The following is a 22,618-nucleotide window of genomic DNA, read 5'->3' as shown; positions in this document are numbered from 1 at the left end:
AAATGCCTGGGGCATTGCTCAGTGCTCAGAAGCCAGCACCTGGCCTCAGGTGGCCTGAATCACAGATGCACCACCTACCAGGGGTCCCGGGCAGATTATTTTACTTCTTTTGAGTCTCGGTCACTTGTTCTACAAAATGGGAACAATAAAAAAACTTCCCTTATAGATTTTCGTAAGAACTGCCTAACTGTAAGTTAGGTAATCCAGGGCAAATACACCGAGTAATACAGAATGTACGCTGGGCAGTTGATGAATGTTTAATATGCTTGAAATTAATCATTTTACTCCATCGTCTATCTGTGTTTATTTTTATATTCATTAAAAAAAACCTTTCAATAAGAGTCAAGCTCCAGAAGGACTATAGCTTCTTGCAGCCCAGGGACTTGCTGGGCTGTGCACACCCATCTCACCTCTCCCCAACCATGTACAGTGTGAAAGTGAAAGTCTGTAATGTCTGACTCTCTGCAACCGCATGGACTGTAACCCACCAAGCTCCTCTGTCCATGGGATTCTCCAGGCAGGAATACTGGAGTGGGTTAGCCATTCCCTTCTCCAGGGGATCTTTCTGACCCAAGGATCGAAATCGGGTCTCCTGCACTGCAGGAAGATTCTTTATCATCTGAGTCACGAAGGAAGCCCCTGTGTACAGTGTAGCTAGGGCAAAAAGCCGGGGCTACAAGGCCAAGTCCACATTTCTTAAATGTCGTGCTGTGCCCTCCAGACTGGTGTCTGCTTTCCTCTTTAAGCTCACTCCTCACTGCAGTCTCCCATGCCCTTTACGCTCCAGCAATCCTGAGCTCCTTATAGCTCTCCAAACAAGCAGCACACTTCCGCATTTTCACACTTGCCTGCCTTTGCGTGGCTCAGCCTGGAAGGTGCTTTGTTATCTAATGTGATGCTGGCAAAGCTCCTGCTCTTCCTCAGACCCCGTCTGCATATGGCCTCTTCTCCTGATGCTGCTCAACCACCCCCCTCCTCACCCCAAGCACTGACTGTCCCTTTCTTCATCCTCTAGGACTTCTGTGCCCACTGCCTGTACTGCACTGTCCTGCAAAGTTGGTGGACTTGTTTCTCCCTTAGCAGAGTCTGAGGGCAGGGGCTGATTCTGTCTTGCCACAGCCTCACACGGTTCCTGCCACATAGTAGGTACACAAGACCTGTTGACTGAACAACTTGGATTGCATCTTTCATAGCAATCCTTTATCTGGGTCAATGGGGATTACTGTGACACCAGAAACTGACCTTGATCAAATCTTTCAGTTCTCTTTGGAGGGCCATGGGCAGAAATATTGAGAACCAGAGTATAAAGTAGAAGAACTATGTGTAACTGGCACCAACCACCCTTGAAGCAGCGATAAAGAGAAATGGTGTACATTCTTCCCTACCTTCAAATTCCCAGCCCTTCAGGTTAACCTGATCTTTCTCCTGGGAGGAGACCTCAGTTTCCACCTCTTCTGCTCCTGTCAGCCTCCTGCTTAGTAGCTGTCCAATAGCTGCAGGTTACAATGCAGGGTCCTTGGCCAGTCCTTGCTTATTTTTCTAGCCTCCCCTCTACCCCTTTCAGCAATGCTAAATATCTTCTGGTTCTTCACACATACAGCATCTTTATTTTTGTTCTCTCCTCTGCATACATTGACCTTTCCTGTTTTCTTTACCTCCTAATTGGTGTACAATTTTTATATAATAAAATTTACCATTTTGATAAATATGAACAATCACGCTCACATACAGAATAACCAGATCACCCCCCAAATCACCTCACCCTATGCTTCTCTGCATAGAACGACGCTATGCTTCTGTGCATGGGACAACAGAGGATGAGATGGTTGGATGGCATCACCGACTCGATGGACATGAGTTTGAACAAGCTCTGGGAGTTGGTGAGGGACAGGGAAGCCTGGTGTGCTGCAGTCCATGGTGTTGCAAAGAGTTACACATGACTGAGCGACTGAACTGAACTGATGCTTCTGTGCAATCCATCCACTCCCTCCATCCCTTATCCTATCTGGCAATGACATCCCTTTTCTTTCCCTGTAATTTTTGCCTTCTCTAGATCGTCTTACAAATGGAATCAAGTATCTAATCTTCTGTGGCCTGGCTTCTTTCACTTGTCATATTGCATTGGAGATTCACAGATGCTGTTACATATATTGGTGGTTTATTCCTTTTTACTGCTGAATAGGATTCTGCTGTATTTGTCTTCTCCTTTTTAAGATCCAGCCTAAGAATCCATTTCTCCCAGAAGTCTTCTCTGATCCAAGGAGGTTATACATTGTTTCTACGTTCCCACGGGATTCTTTCATCATAGCACATAGCGAGAAAATGTGTTTCAGTCATTCCCATATTCCTAACACAACACTTAATAGATGCTCAGAGGCAAGGATGAATGTATCTCTGTTGGTGTGAAGGGACCTTAAAATAGGACATTTTTGACACTCTGATAATGATATGGGCTTCCCTGGTGGCTCAGACAGTAGAGAATCTGCTTGCAATGCAGGAGACCTGGGTTCGATCCCTGGGTTGGGAAGATCCCCTGGAGAAGGGAATGGCAACCCACTCCAGTATACTTGCCTGGAGAATCCCATAGACAGAGGAGCCTGGTGGGCTACAGTCCATGGGGTTGCAAAACAATGATATGGTCTCATTCCACTCTCACAATAGCCTGTGAAACTGGCACTACTATACATCCTTTACAAAGCAAGAAGTCAAGTCATGCTAATTTGAATCCAAAACCTGGGGCTAAAAATACAGTGTGACAATGACATTCCTCTGTGATTTGAGTGGCCTGAAGACTTGAAATCTGTGTTTTGGTGGCAAATGTTCATATTCTTTAACCTGTTCTCTATTTTAGCTCTGGTCAAGCCAGCAGCAAAAGAAAGGTAGTGTCCTGTTGGCTAAAATCCAAGCTCTTAGGTCAAACAAAATGGTGGTGAGACGGGCCAATGGCTCACTGGCCCTTGAGAAGAGGCTAATTCATTCCAGACGGCTGGGGTTGGCGGGGAGACTGCAGGCAGTCGGCTCGCATGAAGCAGCACAGACGCTGTATCTGACGGGAGCCCGGCCACAGGCGGAGGAAGATGGAGAGCAGATTTAAAAGGACTTTGGCTTAACTGTCACTCAACCAGCTGTCTCTCAGCTGGGAAAATTCATCTGACAAACCGTAAATAACTAACATCAGTCCCCAGAATGCACAGCGCTCAGGGGTCCAGGTCTGGGGTCAGGATGCAGAATGGTAACGACATTGGTGATGAAAATTGAGTCCCATTTCCCCCTAATTCTGCATGCAGTCTGTCACTCCTGCGAAGATGAGGAGGGAATTAAATTCAACTCACATGGGCCAGTCGATCAAATCTGGCAAAGAGCTCGTTGAGCATCCTGACCAGCTCCTGAGCAGACAAGGTCGTGGAGAGGTTGGTAAATCCTTTAACATCTGCAAAAAGAATACTAGACAACAGGGAAGGGATGGGGAGGGGGAAGAGAGTACATTAATACTTGAATCTATCTTGGGAGAAACATCTTCATTCAAGCAAACCAACTGTGGCCTGAGATGTTAGCTCTCCTTGCCAGGCGAGTCTCGAGGTATACCTCAGTGTTTACCAAACATTTCAGCAGACAGTCCACCCAGGGGTTCAGGAAGGACAAGACGGCAAGAGAAAGCCCTTCTTCCTGTGCAGGAGTGTGGAGCGCTGGTAACGTGAACAACCCAAAAGGCGAAGTTTTCAGTAGTGAAGTGAAAGTCACTCACTCGTGTCTGACTCTTTGTAACCCCCTGGAATTCTCCAGGCCAGAATACTGGAGTGTGTAGCCTTTCCTTTCTCCAGGGGATCTTCCCAACCCAGGGATCGAATCCTGGTCTCCTGCATTGCAGGTGGATTCTTTATCAACTGAGCTATGAGAGAAGCCCTGGAATAGATCAATTTATTGTGGAAAACAAAATGAAGCCTTATGAATTATCCTTGCAAATGCAGATGTCATGAACACAGAGCATAATGGACACAGGGACAAAAGAATGCAAAACCACTTTATCTCCAGTCCGATGACATATGCTCTATCCCAAATTGCAGGCACATAGAGTTACGATGTTTTTTAAAATTGAGGAAATAAATAGCAAGCCTGGGAGACCTTTGGCAGAATAATAATGACTTCTATGAAATGCATATTTACTAAGAATTTCAGTTAGCTGAGGTTTTATCCTATGCATATTGCTTGGTGGAAGGGAAGGGGCGGTCCTTGAAAGCCTTATCAAAGCAAGGCACTGTATGAGTGCTGTCTTAGTCAAGCCACCCCGTTAGCCCGTGGGGAAGGCAGTGTTCATCCATCCCAATGTGAAGATCAGGAACTTTTGCCCAACATTCACTGGTAGCCCATGGCAGAGTTGGGATTGTCCTTGAGGCTGAACTGCATGGTGAGGCACTACTCCACCCACCTAACACACCATCTCAGGGATCAATTCAGCCTCAGGGGTACCTCTGAGAGGAAGGATGAACATCAGAGAGGGCACCGTATTTTCCTGATTCTCGTGTTTTTACCAAATCTGAAACTGACTGCATCTTTGCAGTGTGTCACACTTTTTGGTTCGTTTCCTTAGTGTTGCATAAAATAATGGTGAGTTTTACCACCAGTGTGACTTTGTTTTAATGAGATAGCTGAATCGGTCAGAAGGCCCCGTGGAATGTGCATAGACTTACATTGGTCATCCCTGGTATTCAGTGGTTCTTAAAGTTGTCTCCATTACAAACTCCTTTAAGAATCTGATAGAAGTTATGGATTTTAGCTCCTAAAAAATGTGCAAGTATTCAAAATTTTGCACTTGATTTCAAGGGATTTTTACTTTCCCGGAAGCCCACTCAGGGACTCATTAGGAATCCTTAGATCTCAATGTTTAAAAATATTTAGTTCATTTTATTTATTTATACTGGATCTTAGTTGTGGCAGATGGCATCTTCGATCTTTGCTGCAGTATGCAGGGTCTTTAGTTGTGGCATGTGGGGTCTCGTTCCCTGACCAGGGATCAAACCCAGGCTCTCCTTGGGAGCTCAGAGTCTTAACCACTGAACCTCCAAGGAAGTCCCCTTTAGATATCAACTGAAAAGCTATTGCTTTAATTAATCAGTTAATGCCTTAATTATTTAAGCAAATATTTATGTGAACCGCTACACACTGTGCAAGAAAATTGTATTAAATGATAAAGAATGCCCAGTACCTGTCCTCAAGATCCTCAGAGGATGGGGAATGGAGTTGGGCAGTCAAAGAGAAAAACAAAAACAACACAGGCAATGACTGCTGTAATGGAAAAACTCATGGAGGGGCCACTGGAGGATCAGGAATTTCCTAGCGAAGCAAAGTCCAGGGGGAGTCTTGAATGACCGAGGGCAGGGGTCCCCAGCCTCTGGGATCTGAGGCCTGGTGATGTGCAGTGGAGCTGATGTAATAATAATAGAAATAAAGTGCACAATAAATGGAATGCAGTTGAATCATTCAAAACCATCCCCTGTCCATGCCCTACCATCCCCTGTCCATGCCCCGCTCTGTGGAAAAACTGTCTTCCATGAAACTGGTCCTTGGTGCCAAAAAGGTTGGGGACTGCTGCTCTAGAGAACTTGATGGTAAAGTGAATAAAAGAATGGGTGCTCTTAGCAAGAGATCAGCACATACTAGGGTTTGGATGGAGAATGAGCAAACGTACCATGGTTCTGCAAGAACTCAAAGACAGCTTGTCAAAGGGTAGTATTGAGCAAGGAAGGGGGGAAGAGGAGAGGGAGAAGGGAGAGAAAAAGAGAGAGAAGGCGGGAGGAAGGGAGAGAGAAGGAGGGAGGAAGGGAGACAGAGGAGCTCAGAAGAGAGAGCAGAGGAATAATAAAGAAGGGCTGGATGAGCCAGGTTGATGAATACAGACTTTTTCCTGACCATGACGGAAAGCGAGTGAAGGGTTTTAAGCACGGGAATGATACCTCTCGGTTCTTCCTGTGTGAGGCTTCCTCTGCAAGCATCACCACACTGCTACGGTCCTCTACAGTTTTCTGGTGGTATAGCCTCTGGTCATGTGCATAGGATTTGTGTCTAGACAGACTGGGGTTCCAGTCCCAGGTCAATCACTTATGAATACCATGAACTTCTCCAAGCCTTTGTCTACTGGAGATCGTTTCAGTACATACTTCATTGGTAGGTAGCGAGTGTTTAGCACAGTGCCTGGCATAGTAAGTGCCCCATAAACGTGTCAGCTCTTGGCATCATTATTGTACAAAAGTGCACTATAATTGAATGGTTGGATGGAGGAGAGAGAGACAAGCAATGAGACAGAAGAAAATCTGACTCTTAACTGGATTATTTATCACCCGAAGTTAAAAGAATTCCTAACTGTGGGCAAAAGCCTGAAACAACAGGAGCAGCAATACTCAGAACAGACTGTGGACTTGATTCTGTTCTAGGAGTTCTACAAGTATGAACTCATTCATTCCTCATAGAAACCTACGAGGGAGGATCTAGGGTGATCATCTCCATTTTACAGATAAGGAAGCTGAAGCCTGAGTAGTAACTTGGCAACACACACGCAAAGCTGGGGTTTGAACCAGACAGCCTGGCTCTGGAAACTTTACTCTTTTGAAAAAATCTTTTGGCCATGCCACGTATCATGTGGGTCCCCAATCAGGGATCGAATCCACATCCTCTGCATTAGAAGCACAGACTCTTAACCACTGGACAGCCAGGGAGTCTACACTCTTTACCACTATAGTATGCTGCTGCTGCTGCTGCTGCTGCTAAGTCGCTTCAGTCGTGTCTGACACTGTGCGACCCCAGAGAGAGCAGCTCATCAGGCTCCCCTGTCCCTGGGATTCTCCAGGCAAGAACACTAGAGTGGGTTGCCATTTCCTTCTCCAATGCAGGAAAGTGAAAAGTGAAGGTGAAGTCGCTCAGTCGTGTCTGACTCTTCGTGACCCCATGGACCGTAGCCCACCAGGCTCCTCCATCCATGGGATTTTCCAAGCAAGAGTACTGGAGTGAGGTGCCATTGCCTTCTCCATATAGTATGCTACCTTTGAAATAAGCCATCATCCTCACACATATGGGAAGTGGAAGGGTCCAGAGACCGTCTAGTAGAACTGCTCACTTTATGGATCTATTTGCTCCAAACTACCAATATCTGTCTATGGAAGGAATGGTTCATTCATTCATTTAATAGCTAATTAATTAAATGCCTACTATGTGTCAGATCCTGGAGATACAATGGTGAGCAGAAAGTACAATCATAGCCCTTATGGAACAAGGAGCCTACTGAAAGACGAAATAGAATCCTTAAGAGCAAAGGGCATAAAGGTTTCAGACATGCTCAGGGTTTCAGCAGCATCATTTTTGTGTGTGGTCTTCTGAACACGTGTTGCTTTATGCACCTGTGTCTGTACAGGGTGTGCCTGCTCCCTGGCATAGCTTTCCTTCCTTTTACTACCTACTAAAATCCTACTTGTCTGCATCCTAGTGTTCACTGTAGCACTGTCTACAACAGCCAAGACCTGGAAACAACCTAACTGTCCATCAGCAGAGGAGTGGATAAAGAGAATGCAGCACATATAACAACAGAGTATCACTCAGCCATAAAAAGGGATGAAACTGTGCCACTTGCAGAGACATGGATGGACCCAGAGTAAAGTAAGGCAGAAAGAGAAAAGCAAATATCCTGTATTAATGCCTGTATACGAGATCTAGAAAAAGGGACCGATGAACCTATCTGCAAAGCAGAAATAGAGACATAGTCATAGAGAACAAACGTATGGACACCAAGGGGGGAAATGGGAGGTTGGAATTGACATATATAAACTATCGATGAAAGTGAAAGTGAAAGTCGCTCAATCATGTCTGACTCTTTGCGACCCCATGGACTATACAGTCCATGGAATTCTCCAGGCCAGAATACTGGAGTGGGTAGCCTTTCTCTGTTCCAAGGGATCTTCCCAACCCAGGGATCGAACCCAGGTCTCCTGCATTGCAGGCAGATTCTTTACCAGCTGAGACACCAGGGAAGCCCAAGGATACTGGAGTGGGTAGCCTACCCTTTCTCCAGTGGATCCTCCTGACCCAGGAATCGAACCGGGGTCTCCTGTATTGCAGGTGGATTCTTTACCAGCTCAGCTGTGAGGGAAGCTCATATGATACTATGTACAAAATAGATAACTCATAACAACCTATGTATAGTACAGGGAACTTTATTCAATGCTCTGTGGTGACCTAGAAGGAAATCCAAAAAAGAGGGGCTAAATATATACGTACAGCTGATTTGCTCTGCTGTACAGCAGAAACTAACATGACATTGTAAAGCAACCGAACTCCAATAAAAAATTAATGAAATAGAATCCTGGACTTCCCTGGTGGCTCAGTGGTAAAGAATCCACCTGCCAGTGGAGGGTACATGGGTCTGAGACCTGATCCAGGAAGATCCCACATGCTGCAGAGCAACTAAGCCCAGGCACTGCGACTACTGAGCCTGTGCTCTAGAGCCTGGGAGCAACAACTACTGAGCTCACGCGTCGCAGCTACTGAGACCCGAGAGCCCTAGAGCCGGAGCTCGGCAACAAGAGAAGCCACCACAATGAGAAGCCCAGGTGCCCCAACTAGAGAGTAAGCCCTGCTCGCTGCAACTAGAGAAAAGCCTGAGCAGCAGTGAAGACCCAGTGCAGCCATAAGTCAATAAACAAAACCCTTTTTAAAATGTTCCATCTTAAAAAACAATCTTTGGAAAAATAAAATAAAATCCTAGTTGTCCTTTAAGACCCCATTCATATGCTAAGATTCAACTTTGATGGAGATTTCCCCAAGCATAGCTGGTCACCACACTCTCGCTCTTTGCCTAGCCTGTGGGCTCCTCTGTCAGGGCACTAATCCCCTAATTGTATGTGCTAGGAGGGCTCCATCCATAGGTAAAGAACAGGAAGAGCCTCACCTCTGTATCCCAAACCTTAGCGCGTGGTGGGCCTCATGAAATATTCCCTGAATTGAAACAACAGAAATCTTCAGAATTAAATCTTCCTTCCTCAGAGTGGTCATGACCAGCCCTGGGATTCCCTGGAACCTGCTCAGAAATGCAGAATCTCAGGCCCCATCCCAGACCCTCCGGGTCAGAATCGAACAAGAAGTTAACAAGAGCCCCAGGTGATTTTTGCACATGCTTAGTTATGCAATAAGTTTGTCGAATAAAAGGTAAGAAGAAACCAATGCCCTGGTTCTCACTTTATCGTTCATTCTGTTACCCCCAGGTGCTGGACTCAAGATCAGATCTATTGACTCTAAATATAAGCTTGTAACCTTCCAAGGTGAATATACCGAAGAGGCCATATTAATTGTCAGATCTAATTTGCTTACATAAGTTGTTCATTTGGCTGAAAAAAATTAGTCACTCTGCAAATACTGTCCTCAAGGATGCTTAGTATAATTCACTAGACTAATTAGGAACATGAGCTGTGTGTAGACTTTTCTTCTAACCTGTGTTTTTGGGAAGGTTATTTAACCTCTTTGAGCTTCCATTTTCTTGATAATAAAGCAGAGATCATGCAAGCTACTCTTCAAGGTTATTCCACTTATAAATATCATTTATATCACTTATAAATAATAGTGTAGTCCTCAATAAGTGGAGGGTATGTAACTCCTTGTGAAAATTTTTGGGAATTGGAGAGATGGCCACTCAAACAGACCTTCAAAGCCAAGTTTTCTAGCTCCACCCAGTTGCATTTTGTTTATGCTGAAACCAAGCAGGTCCCTGTGGGGCTCCTGGGCACAAACGCCTTTCTGTGTCCCCCATTTCTTGATTACAAAAAGTAGGGTCCATTCAGCCTCTGTGACTTTCCCTGAGTTCCAAAGGGCAGGCTCAAACAATTACTAATTAGGGAAGGGATGGGATGCAAAGACCAGGGAGGAGCAGTTAAGAAACAATAGTGTAGGGTACTGGGGCAGGGTCCTGGTTCCTCCTCAGGGGGTACACGCAACAATATCTTTGAGGTGTTTGCCTATACTGAAGCCCCCACCATGTAGAAGTTAACAGTATGCTGCCCACAAGCACGGAGACCCCAGATTGGTTGAAATCAGAAGGTTGATGATGCTCATGCCCACTTACTTCCCCACCAGTGGATCAGAAGAGTATCCATCAGCTGATCACACCCTCTTTGAGCTGTAAGACTACTCACTGCCCCCTCCAGGTCAGCACACACTGTTTTGAGGGCAGTAGCCCACTGTGGCCCCCTTGGCTTGACAAAGCAATAAAGCAATTCTTTTCTACTTCACCCAAAATTCTGTCTCCAAGAATTAATTCAGTGTCTGAGTACAGAGGCTGGATTCAGCTTCAAAGTGATGACTGCCCACTTTGACAAGCCTGGCTGGGAAGAAGCAGCCAATCAAGAAGTTGAGTGGACTGAGTTATGTGAGCAAAGGTGCAAATGTACATGCTATGGGGTCGGGGGCAAGAAGAAGGGAGCTAGGGAGCTTGGGCAGAAAAGCTAACTGTCCACCGAATCCACACCTCCTGGTCACTAGCAAAGGCCACTAGCAGGGGCTCTGGCCCTCTTGTATCAGGGTAGGGCCATGTAATCAGGTCCCATCAATGGAATCTGAGCAGACTGATATGTGCCATTTCTGGGCCAAGTGTTATAAAAGCAGGTATGCCTTTTCTCTCCAAGAACAGAGTAGTGAGAACGTTGATACCCATATGAAATGTAGGGATCCCTGAATCACCCACTGACCAGGGTATATAAGCCAGAAGGAACCTGTGTGGACAAATTATATTGAATTTATATCACTGAAACTGAGAGGTTATTTGATAGAGCATTACCCTAACTAGCACAAGAAGAGTCTTAAATATATGGGGAGTGAGGAAAGAGAAATAGAACTGGACAGATGGGACTGGAAGCCCAAGTGGTTTGCCATAAAAAGCCGAGGAGCCAGGTGGAGCTCCAGAACAAAGCTGATGAAGTCTCAGATGTTTATAGCTGAAATCGACTTGACAGTCCAAATGTTTTGTCCATTTCAAGCAGCTAGGCTTTTGAATTAGGGAAACTTAGGGAAACAGAAAGATGAAATGATGCAGGAGAGAGTGCCTCATAGAAAGTGCTCTGGGATGTGTGCAAACCCAGAGCTGCTCGCTGTAGTCCACCCTGGGATACTCATGTCCCCAAGCATGGCTCCTCTACCACTCCTTATCAGGACAGGATGCAATGAGCTATATGAAATATAACTGAGCTGGACATTTAGAGCAGACTATTTTTAGGGAAAGGTCACAACATAAAAACTACATAAATGCAACTGAGAAGAAAGAATGATCCAGGTGGGTTGCCTGGAAGACAGTGACAGGATGAGAACTACATTTCAAAAATGCCACCTTCCTGCACTGGGTGTGCTTTGGGGGCCAGGGTAAGGCTGTCCTCCTCTGCTTTTTTCTTTTTAAATCTCCAGTCCTATTTTAGTTTTCAGTAGCCTTGTTGTGGGCAGGAGAGGCTTCACTGCCCTGAGTTGAGAGCATCTTCCCAGGACCTGCAGGCCGTGGGCATCTAGCCATCAATACCTCTATGAACAGCAGGGAGGGGCGCCTCCAGCTGCCAGGATCTTTGCACATTCTTCCCCCATTAGAAGCGGTTCCTTCACTGAGAGCTCAGGCTGCTGGAGAATGTAGGGCAGCAAACTCAATCTTAATTTAGTGTGGCTCCAAGTTCTGGAAAGGAGTCTAGAGCACAAAAGCTCAGTTCGATGGCTGAAAATAAATGGGTGAGGTGCAGAGAGCAGAAGTAACTTTAGTTGTCCTCCACTAAGGGAAGTCCTGGAAATTGATTAATGGAGAAGGAACCCCAAACGTGTTACTTATTTAACTTAAAGCTCCCAAGTATGTTGATATGGGCATGTAGGCTTCTTTATATTTTTATTTATAAATATTTACTTCTATATATTTTTAGGGTAATTTTTTCTCTCCTCTTTCTCCATGGTGACAGGCACTTTTGTAATTTGTCATATACCTATTTGATAATATGCCATATTTCATTACAGTTATACTTCATTAAATTACATATCATTATACTTATATATGGGCTTCCCAGGTGGCACTAGTGGTAAAGAACTTGCCTGCCAATGCAGGAGATACAAGAGACATGGGTTTGATCCCTGGGTTGGGATGATCCCTTGAAGGAGGGCATGGCAACCCACTTCAATATTTTTGCCTGAAGAATCCCATGGACAGAGAAGCATGGCAAGTTACAGTCTATGGGGTCACAGAGAGTGGGACACAACTGAAGTGACTGAGCAAGTACGCGTGCATGCTTACACATAAATCATTATGCTATGTCAATACATACTTCATGTCATATATATCAAATATTTATTATATGTCTTGTATTTTTTGTATTTATATCTCATTGTTCTGCCTTCACTTGTGCTGATTCCTCTTTCCAGGATTCCTTTCCTTGTTTTTTTTTTTCATTTGGCTGACTCAACTTCAAAGAAGCAAATAAGAATAATCTCATCTAGGAATGTTTCTCTATCCACCTCCATCCCCATTCCAGGCCTTCTTTTTATGGTCTCTTATCATCCTTTGCTTATTTTAATAATAGAACCTCACACTGGATTATAGTTATTGGTACTGCCCTGAGCCTGTTCTGCAACTGGTATTGATGGGTTCCCATTGACTGTGGGACCAGTTCCTTGATCTGGATTGTATCTTTTATTAGAGTTACTGTTTGACAAGGGGCTCTTTGCAAACTCATGCATCTAAACCAGTGTATCTCAATTCTTGGTTAAGTATCTGAATGACCCATACTTAAACACCCTCTAAAGGGTGGTGTTAGAATCAAGCTTTCTGTCAGACTTACTTTCACACGAGTGCCCTGGCACACCAGAAAAACACCCAGAGATGCTGGTAAGAAGGAAAAGTTTTTCTTCGGTTCTACCGAAGTTAGGAGGAAAGGAACTAAGAAGGTACACCGGTGATTTTTAGAGCTGGTCAACCTATAGATTTCCCCCAGTGCTTGGGAAATTCCCACCCTATGATATTTGCTGGGAGGGAGACACAATTTTACTGGACAAGCTAAAAAGTTAGATTGTTTGCTTCCTGGTTACTTCTGGGGAATGACGGGGCTCAGCCAATTGGACATATACATGTGCCTCAGGCTTGCTAAACTTGAGATGCAAAGAGGTGGGGTCAGGGTTGGGGGGGTGGCTCAGAGGCAGCCAAATCCAGACTCTGGGGCTGCAGGAGGAATGCTGTGTGCAGGGGTGGAGTCTGGGACAGGGCTGGTAGCACAGGGAATGGATGCTTCAGGAACAGTGGAAGCAGCCCTTGTCCTTACTGGCCTAGTGCCCTGCTGTGATGTTGGCTGTGCTTTCAACTTCATTCTGGCCCATTTCCTGAGCCTGCCTCTCCATCCTTCCCCAGTGACTCTGGGGGCCACCATGTGGCCTTTCACTACATTTCTTTTACAACAGCGAGGGTTGGATTCTTTATTTTTTTTTTTAAAAGCATCAGTTTTCATTTATTTCAATTCAGAGAATTAAAATTGACTTGATTTATCTTTTATTCATTTGCTATTTAAAAATGTATTACTATGACTTAGAACCAATTACTAATAAGCATTTAAGAATTTTAAATTATAAAATATTACTAAGATATTAAATATCCTATACAAAATTTTCATAAATATTTCTGTAAGTAAACTTTGTATGAACCAAGGAAAAGAGAAACTATTTTTTTGTTTATTTTGAGTTATAAAAAAATAAGACCTTAAAATCAACATATGCTGCTCCACATTTACAAGTGATGCTGTTTTACAAATTTTTCAGCTCATGGACTTTAACAGGGTTGGATTCTTTTTTGCTTGCAACCATGAAAATGTCTGAAACGATCTACAATATGCTTAATGCTCTATGATATGCTTACACCCATCCTTTGCTTTGTATATATCTTCACTGACATAATCTGTATAAACCACTATAAGGTGTCTGTTAAAATGCCCAGTTTACAGAGAAAGATCCTGAGATGCAGGTATGTAAATTGCCCACAGTCATACACAAGGAAGAGGGAGAAATGGAATTCTAAACTGGTCTGCCTCAGTAAAGGGCTTCCCTGGTGGCTCAGGCAGTAAAAAATTCACCTGTGATGCAATAGATACCGCTTCCATCTCTGGGTTGGGAAGATCCCCTGGAGAAGGGAATGGCTACCATTCCTTTGGGAGGGCACTCCAGCATTCTTGCCTGGAGAATTCCATGGACAGAGAAGACTGGTGGGTTACAGTCAGGGGTTCATGTCCATGAGGTTGCAAAGACTCGGACACGACTGAGCGACTAACACTTTCATTTTTTCACTGCCTCATTAAGGAGCCCCCAACCCCACTCCTCTGATTTTCACTACATACCATATTGTCTGGCACAGAGGAGGCACTGATGGATGGATGGATGGGTGAAGCAATAATAGATGGTTGGGAGGATGGATGGATGAGTGGGTGGCCAAAAATATATTTGCAAAACAAAAATAAGCTGTAATCCTTTTTTGGATTGTTTTAAAGACACTTATGGGACTTCCCTGGTGGCATAGATAGTAAAGAATCCACCTGCAATGTGGGAGACCTAAGTTCAGTCCCTTGGTGGGGAAGATCCCCTGGAGAAGAGAATGGCTACCGACTCCAGTATTCTTGCCTGGAGAATCCCATGAACAGAGGAGCCTGGTGGGCTACAGTCCATGGGGTTGCAAAGAGTCGGACACATCTTAGTGACTGAACAACCAAATCTCTGTAGGTCGCTCAGCAAGAGCTTTGTGCATTAGGGAAGCCCCCTGACCTGATGAAGCCTCAGCATGCTGATCTGAATGGGGAATCAAAAGACCCCTTTTTTGTTGTTATAAAACAGCCTGTGGGAACATGCTCAGAGCCTTGCGTGGTGTATGTGAGGTTCTAATACTTCAGTGTATCTCATAAATTTGCGAGAGTTAGAAACAGCGGTGATGAGCATGGATGAGGAGGAACCAGGATTACAGCTCAGCTCAGAAGGGAGCCCTGAATGGGACATTCACAGCCCCTCCTGACTTGTCTGCCAAGGTAGATGGGCTTATTCCAGACAAGTCTGGGCATAGATAGGAATCTACACGATGGAAGTGACTTGGCATGCATAAGAAATATAAAGAAGAGATGTATGTAATTGCTCCTGAAGCCTCCAGATCATATTCTGGAATCATTTTTTCCCATAAAAGTATAAAAAGCTCTTGTCTTTCCTACTCAAAACGTAAAGGCAGGCAAGCCTGCTGCAGGGGAGCCAGGCAAGAGGTTGATTAGCAAATATAACTGCATTTCTCTGACATTCTTCTGGAGGCTCAATTTGGAAGTGTAAAACTCTCTGATGAATAATCACTAGTTAATGAGTTAATCAATCACATGAAGAAAGGCGCTGACATTTAGGCAGACAGAAATCCTGGCGGTGAGGTGAGAGCAGCCAGGGCAGAGACTGAGGTGGGAGTCTTGTTGCTCACCTGACATTCTCATAGCGATGGATGTAGATCCGGTGGAACTGATGCTGTAGGTGCTCGTCTTCCACGTTGGTCATATCATTGATCATCTCCAGGACAACAAAACGAGGAAGCACGGACAGCACAAGTCGCTCCTGGGACAAACCAACACAAGGGTGAGAACTAAAGTATTGCTGCCGTATCAGTCAACAAAGGACATTAGAGCCATCAAGACATGAGATTACAGCTGCCCGGACAGTGAACCCTGAGGGAACTCAGGATGGAGACAAAGGAGCTGCCCACTGCCAAGCCCATCTAGCAGTCAAGTGGCTGCAGCAACCCTGGACCATGCACCCTGAGGAAACTCCGATGAGGAAACACAGGGTACTTGCCCCAGAGAGCGGAACTGCATATCAAAAGCATGATTTCAATGAGCCCAGATGCTTGTATCTTCCCTTACATAGAAAAGCGCCAAATTCCTTAAGGAGAGATGTTTGATTTTCTTTTGTTAATAGTAATCCTTTGATGTTCCAACTACCTGGTCTCTTGTTGCAAAAACTCTTATATATTCTGGCTCCCCCATCCGCCCTTGCCTCTTAGAAACAGTTTTCTCAGCATGTCTGAGATGCTGTATTCCAGGCTTGAAATCCTCAGAAAGTCTGCTGAATAAAACACAACTGTTAGGGGAGTGGGTACATTTCCTCGATTCTGACTCATCACAACAAAAATTTGAAGCGACGGACGTTAAAGCCCTCCACGTGTCACAGCTCTCGGACAGTGTTACAGCTCCATGTTATAGCTCCATTTTATTTAGAAAATAAAAGGAAAATACATCCTCAAGGCATGAGGGCATGCCTGGAGCCAGGGTGAGGAATCCCGCCCATGGCAAAGGTCATGAGGAAGGAGGCCTGACATACGCAAAGGTGGGATCAGACCTCAGGGGTCCCCCTGGACATTCTCGAGCATCTACCCCCAAAACCAGAGTCTGCCTACCTTACTGCATTATGCTTTCACCTACACTTCTGACATTACGGGGGGCTGTCCCCCACCACCTCTCTCTGAGAAGGAGCTAACTTAGAGCTCCAGTTAATAAATCTCCTGGGCATAACAAGAGTGTTTCAGGACAAAAACTCCTCTGATGGCTCTCTAGCCTGCCTGACAGGTTTATCTGGCCACATGTGATTATTCACAGCCTCCCAACCGTGAGAGGCACGAGATGCCATCAACTTTCTAAATACATGTTCTTTTGAGAAGTTAGAAAATTATTAGTATAGTATTAGCGAGTTAGTTAGAAATTATACCAGTGGAGGGTTTCATTGTTGAGCCAATATTTGCTGCTAAGCCTCCATATCCCTTGCCCCTTATACACACTAATTGATATAACTAGCATATAGGAGAAATAAGTATTAACCTTGATATTAATCACGTTAGACCTTAGACTAAGTAAATTCTTTTCTTGATTATAGCCCACTGCACCTTTGCTCTGTAGGAATGCAACTTTATCTGGTGCCTTCGGAGGGTGGTGCCTGACTTAAGAAAAATCACCTTTGGAGAAAATAAGTTTTCTGGTTGACTAATCATCATCAGAAAGGGCCATAAAATGTTAGCAGGCCTCTTGGCCAGAAGATGATGTAAATCACCTGAGAACTTTGTATATCGGAAGGAATGCAGAAAGAAAGCGAGGTTTCAATAAGGGTCAGGACTGCTGACCTCACGTGACTTTGTATTTTCCATTTATCTCTATGTATGACTTAAAGTATAAAAGCAGCCCTAGAAAATAAAGAAACGGACCAGTTCCTGGAAAGACTGGTTTCCCCCGTGTCGTCTTTTCTCGTTCTCTCCTTTTCAGGCTGAATTCCCGTCTGGAGCACAGAAGCTCTCCGTGTCTACTTATTTGCCCTGGCTTCTAAGACCCACGCAAGAGGGAGCCCAAGGCAGGGCATCCTCCGCTATTCAAGCGGGCACTGGTGGCCTACGTAGACTGTGCAAGCCCCTTGTCTCGGGGTTTTATTGGTTTTCTGCGTAAACCAAGTTATTCAGCCTCTTTTCGCCTCTATTTTCTCTCCTCTCTCTCACTACACTATTCTTCCCTAATCTCTGTTTATATCTCGAATTAAATAATTCTTTCCTAATCGCCGACTCCATCCCCGCTTTGAATTACCCTGGCTCCACTGGGGCTCGACCCCGGCAAGGGCATGCCGACCCAAAAGACACAAAGGGAAGACAGAGAGAGAAAGAGACAAACAGAGACAAAGAGACAGAGTGTGTGTATGTGCGCACACACAGAGAGACCCCGGGTCCTTTGGCTCCTCTTTTTATATGTTTTTTTCCCTCCCCCTGGGCCTGCCCTATGTGAGCTGGGCTAGCCAGGAGAGCTGTTTGTTCTACCTGAGGTCCTACTCCGGTCCTTGGACCTTCCTTTGTTCTATTTTCGTGGCCTTTTTCCTTCCTTGTCTTTTAGCCATCGGCATTCTTGTGGTGGAAAAAACCATCCTTTTTTCCTATTCTAACTACCTGAAAATAACTATCAACTTTTAGGTTGTGCAATATTTTTCCAGTCAACAAGGGACAATCTTGTTAAACTGATCACTGGGTCTCAGAAGGGTGGATGGAGCATGTAGAAGTCATGGGGCTCTTGGCTGAACTTCCTGAGGAACTATTGACTTTCTACTATTCTAGGAGCATGACAAATGTCTACTTGTTATTTTCTGGGTGCCATGCTGAGTGTTGGTAGATGGTGGTGAACCAAATGGATGAGAGCCCTGCTACTGTGGAGCTTACATTCTAAAAGGAGATACAGACATTGAATACAACACACCCAAACATGCCCACACTCGCTTGTGTGTAACAAGTGCCAAGAAGAACAGGTCATGATCAGAGATTATGATGGTTGACGACATGATCCAAATTGGGGGTCAGGAATGACCTTCCTGAGGAACTGATATGTAAATGAATTTCTGAAAGTTTGGAATGAGCCAGCCTTGTGTAGTGTGAGAAGAGAGTCCCAGGAAGAGGAAACAGTGAGTGCAAATGTCCTGAGGCAAATGGAGAGCAATGGTGTGGCTGGAGGGTGGTAAGAGAGGAGTGTGGTAATATGCAATGAGGTTGGAGGTGTAGATAAATGTGTCAGGCCTGCCTAAGATGTTAGCATTTAAATCCAACTAAAACCAGAAGCCACTGCATGATACTAAGCAGAGGAATGACATACGCTGATTGATATTTTAAAAGAACATCCTTGGCTGTGGTTTGGAGAATGAATTGTCAGAAAGGGCCAAGGGTGTGGGCAGGGAGACCAGGTGAGGGGTAATGGGGGGATATGGTCTATAGGACTGGCAACCAGAGGGATAGCAGGAGAGAAAGAGGGTGTAACCATGGTGAGAGCTAGGTATTTGAGTTTGGTTAATAGGAAGCATGTGCTACATTCACTGAACCGGGGAAACACAGGAGAGGAATCAGACTCAGAAGACATCAACTCTTCCTAGAGAGGAAAGGAAACCAGACACATATAGCCTGAAAGGAGGAACCCAACACTTGTCAGAAAAATGTTTTACCATGTGATCAACATGGTAGATAAAAACAAAATAACCCGTTGATTAGCAACATGAACTAAATCCTTAAAAGATCTTGTGCTGTGGGAACTAGGCAAGAATCTGCTTCTTTCTTTTTCTATAATTTGCTCTAGTATGGAAAGGAGTTTAAGACAGATACATTTTATTATTATTATTAATTTTCAAAATTTAAGTATAGTTGATTGACAGTGCTAACTGTACATTAATGTATGCTGTACAGCAAAGGAGCTATCCCACGTGGAAGGTCAGGAAGGGCGGCAGTGAGGAGATATCCTTCATTCAAGGTAAGGAGCAGCTGTTGTGCTCTGCTGGAGCAGCCGTGAAGAGATACCCCACACCCAAGGTAAGAGAAACCCAAGTAAGATGGTAGGTGTTGCAAGAGGGCATCAGAGGCCAGACACACTGAAACCAAACTCACAGAAAACTAGTCAGTCTAATCACACTAGGACCACGGCCTTCTCTAACTCAATTAAACTAAGCCATGCCCGCGGGGCAACCCAAGACGGGCAGGTCATGGTGGAGAGGTCTGACAGAATGTGGTCCACTGGAGAAGGGAATGGTGAGAACCCCTTGAACAGTATGAAAAGGCAAAATGATAGGATATTGAAAGAGGTACTCCCCAGGGCAGTAGGTGCCCAATATGCTACTGGAGATCAGAGGAGAAATAACTCCAGAAAGAATGAAGGGATGGAGCCAAAGCAAAAACAATACCCAGCTTTGGATGTGACTGGTGATAGAAGCAAGGTCTGATGCTGTAAAGAGCAATATTGCATAGGAACCTGGAATGTCAGGTCCATGAATCAAGGCAGATTGGAAGTGGTCAAACAAGAGATGGCAAGAGTGAACGTCAACATTCTAGGAATCAGCAAACTAAAATAGACTGGAATGGGTGAATTTAACTCAGATGATCATTATATCTACTACTGTGGGCAGGAATCCCTCAGAAGAAATGGAGTAGTCATCATGGTCAACAAAAGAGTCCGAAATGCAGTACTTGGATGCAATCTCAAAAATGACAGAATGATCTCTGTTTGAGTCCAAGGCAAACCATTCAATATCACAGTAATCCAAGTCTATGCCCCAACCAGTAATGCTGAAGAAGCTGAAGTTGAATGGTTCTATGAAGACCTACAAGACCTTTTAGAACTAACACCCAAAAAATATGTCCTTTTCACTCTAGGAGACTGGAATGCAAAAGTAGGAAGTCAATAAACACCTGGAGTAACAGGCAAATTTGGCCTTGGAATGAGGAATGAAGCAGGGCAAAGGTTAATAGAGTTTTGCCAAGAAAATGCACTGGTCATAGCAAACACCCTCTTCCAACAACACAAAAGAAGACTCTACACATGGACATCACCAGATGGTCAACACCGAAATCAGATTGATTATATTCTTTGCAGCCAAAGATGGAGAAGCTCTATACAGTCAACAAAAACAAGACCAGGAGCTGACTGTCGCTCAGATCATGAACTCCTTATTACCAAATTCAGACTCAATTTGAAGAAAGTAGGGGAAACCGCTAGACCATTCAGGTATGATCTAAATCAAATCCCTTATGATTATACAATTGAAGTGAGAAATAGATTTAAGGGCCTAGATCTGATAGATAGAGTGCCTGATGAACTATGGAATGAGGTTCGTGACATTGTACAGGAGACAGGGATCAAGACCATCCCCATGGAAAAGAAATGCAAAAAAGCAAAATGGCTGTCTGGGGAGGCCTTACAAATAGTGAAAAGAAGAGAGGCGAAAAGCCAAGGAGAAAAGGAAAGATATAAGCATCTGAATACAGAGTTCCAAAGAATAGCAAGAAGAGATAAGAAAGCCTTCTTCAGCGATCAATGCAAAGACATAGAGGAAAACAACAGATTGGGAAAGACTAGAGATCTCTTCAAGAAAATTAGAGATACCAAGGGAACATTTCATGCAAAGATGGGCTCGATAAAGGACAGAAATGGTCTGGACCTAACAGAAGCAGAAGATATTAAGAAGAGGTGGCAAGAATACACAGAAGAACGGTACAAAAAAGATCTTCACGACCCAGATAATCACGATGGTGTGATCACTCATTTAGAGCCAGACATCATGGAATGTGAAGTCAAGTGGACCTTGGAAAGCATCACTATGAACAAAGCTAGTGGAGGTGATGGAATTCCAGGGGAGCTATTTTAAATCCTGAAAGATGATGCTGTGAAAGTGCTGCACTCAATATGCCAGCAAATTTGGAAAACTCAGCAGTGGCCACAGGACTGGAAAATGTCAGTTTTCATTCCAATCCCAAAGAAAGGCAATGCCAAAGAATGCTCAAACTACCGCACAATTGCACACATCTCACATGCTAGTAAGGTAATGCTCAAAATTCTCCAAGCCAGGCTTCAGCAGTACATGAACTGTGAACTTCCAGATGTTCAAGCTGGTTTTAGAAAAGGCAGAGGAACCAGAGATCAAATTGCAAACATCCACGGGATCATGGAAAAAACAAGAGAGTTCCAGAAAAACATCTATTTCTGCTTTATTGACTATGCCAAAGCCTTTGACTGTGTGGATTACAATAAACTGTGGAAAATTCTGAAAGAGATGGGAATACCAGACCACCTGACCTGCCTCTTGAGAAATCTGTATGCATGTCAGGAAGCAACAGTTAGAACTGGACATGGAACAACAGACTGGTTCCAAATAGGAAAAGGAGCACGTCAAGGCTGTATGTGGTCACCCTGCTTATTTAACTTCTATGCAGAGTACATCATGAGAAACGCTGGACTGGAAGAAACACAAGCTGGAATCAAGATTGCCAGGAGAAATATCAATAACCTCAGATCTGCAGATGACACTACCCTTATGGCAGAAAGTGAAGAGGAGCTAAAAAGCCTCTTGATGAAAGTGAAAGTGGAGAGTGAAAAAGTTGGCTTAAAGCTCAACATTCAGAAAATGAAGATCATGGCATCTGGTCCCATCACTTCATGGGAAATAGATGGGGAAACAGTGGAAGTAGTGTCAGACTTTATTTTTTTGGGCTCCCAAATCACTGCAGATGGTGACTGCAGCCATGAAATTAAAAGACGCTTACTCCTTGGAAGAAAAGTTATGACCAACCTAGATAGCATATTCAAAAGCAGAGACATTACTTTGCCGACTAAGGTCCATCTAGTCAAGGCTATGGTTTTTCCTGTATGTGGATGTATCGATGTGAGAGTTGGACTGTGAAGGAGGCAGAGCGCTGAAGAATTGATGCTTTTGAACTGTGGTGTTGGAGAAGACTCTTGAGAGTCCCTTGGACTACAAGGAGATCCAACCAGTCCATTCTGAAGGAGATCAACCCTGGGATTTCTTTGGAAGGAATGACGCTAAAGCTGAAGCTCCAGTATTTTGGCCACCTCATGCGAAGAGGTGACTCATTGGAAAAGACTTTGATGCTGGGAGGGATTGGGGGCAGGCGGAGAAGGGGACGACAGAGGATGAGATGGCTGGATGGCATCACTGACTCAACGGACGTGAGTCTGAGTGAACTCCGGAGATGGTGATGAACAGGTAGGCCTGGCGTGCTGCGATTCATGGGGTCGCAAAGAGTAGGACACGACTGAGCGACTGAACTAAA

The 22,618-nt window shown here is 44.5% G+C and overlaps 1 protein-coding gene across 3 annotated transcripts in view; it reads right to left on the bottom strand.

Moving 5' to 3' along the window:
- ADCY8 (adenylate cyclase 8) overlaps positions 1-22,618 on the bottom strand; it is a 231,883-nt gene that overhangs the window by 142,073 nt on the left and 67,192 nt on the right. For all 3 annotated transcript variants that reach the window (XM_040261749.1, XM_040261750.1, XM_040261751.1), the window contains exons 3-4: positions 15,479-15,609; positions 3,333-3,444 (exon numbers count right to left, since the gene is read on the bottom strand). In XM_040261749.1, the coding sequence (XP_040117683.1) occupies positions 3,333-3,444; positions 15,479-15,609 (243 nt within the window). The remainder of the gene's footprint in view (positions 1-3,332; positions 3,445-15,478; positions 15,610-22,618) is intronic.

The sequence above is a fragment of the Oryx dammah genome, unplaced genomic scaffold, assembly GCF_014754425.2.
Source record: "Oryx dammah isolate SB20612 unplaced genomic scaffold, SCBI_Odam_1.1 HiC_scaffold_19, whole genome shotgun sequence".
NCBI classification, from domain to species: domain Eukaryota; kingdom Metazoa; phylum Chordata; class Mammalia; order Artiodactyla; family Bovidae; genus Oryx; species Oryx dammah.
The sequence above is the reverse complement of the archived record's forward strand: the minus strand, read 5'-3'. Positions and strand labels throughout refer to the sequence as shown.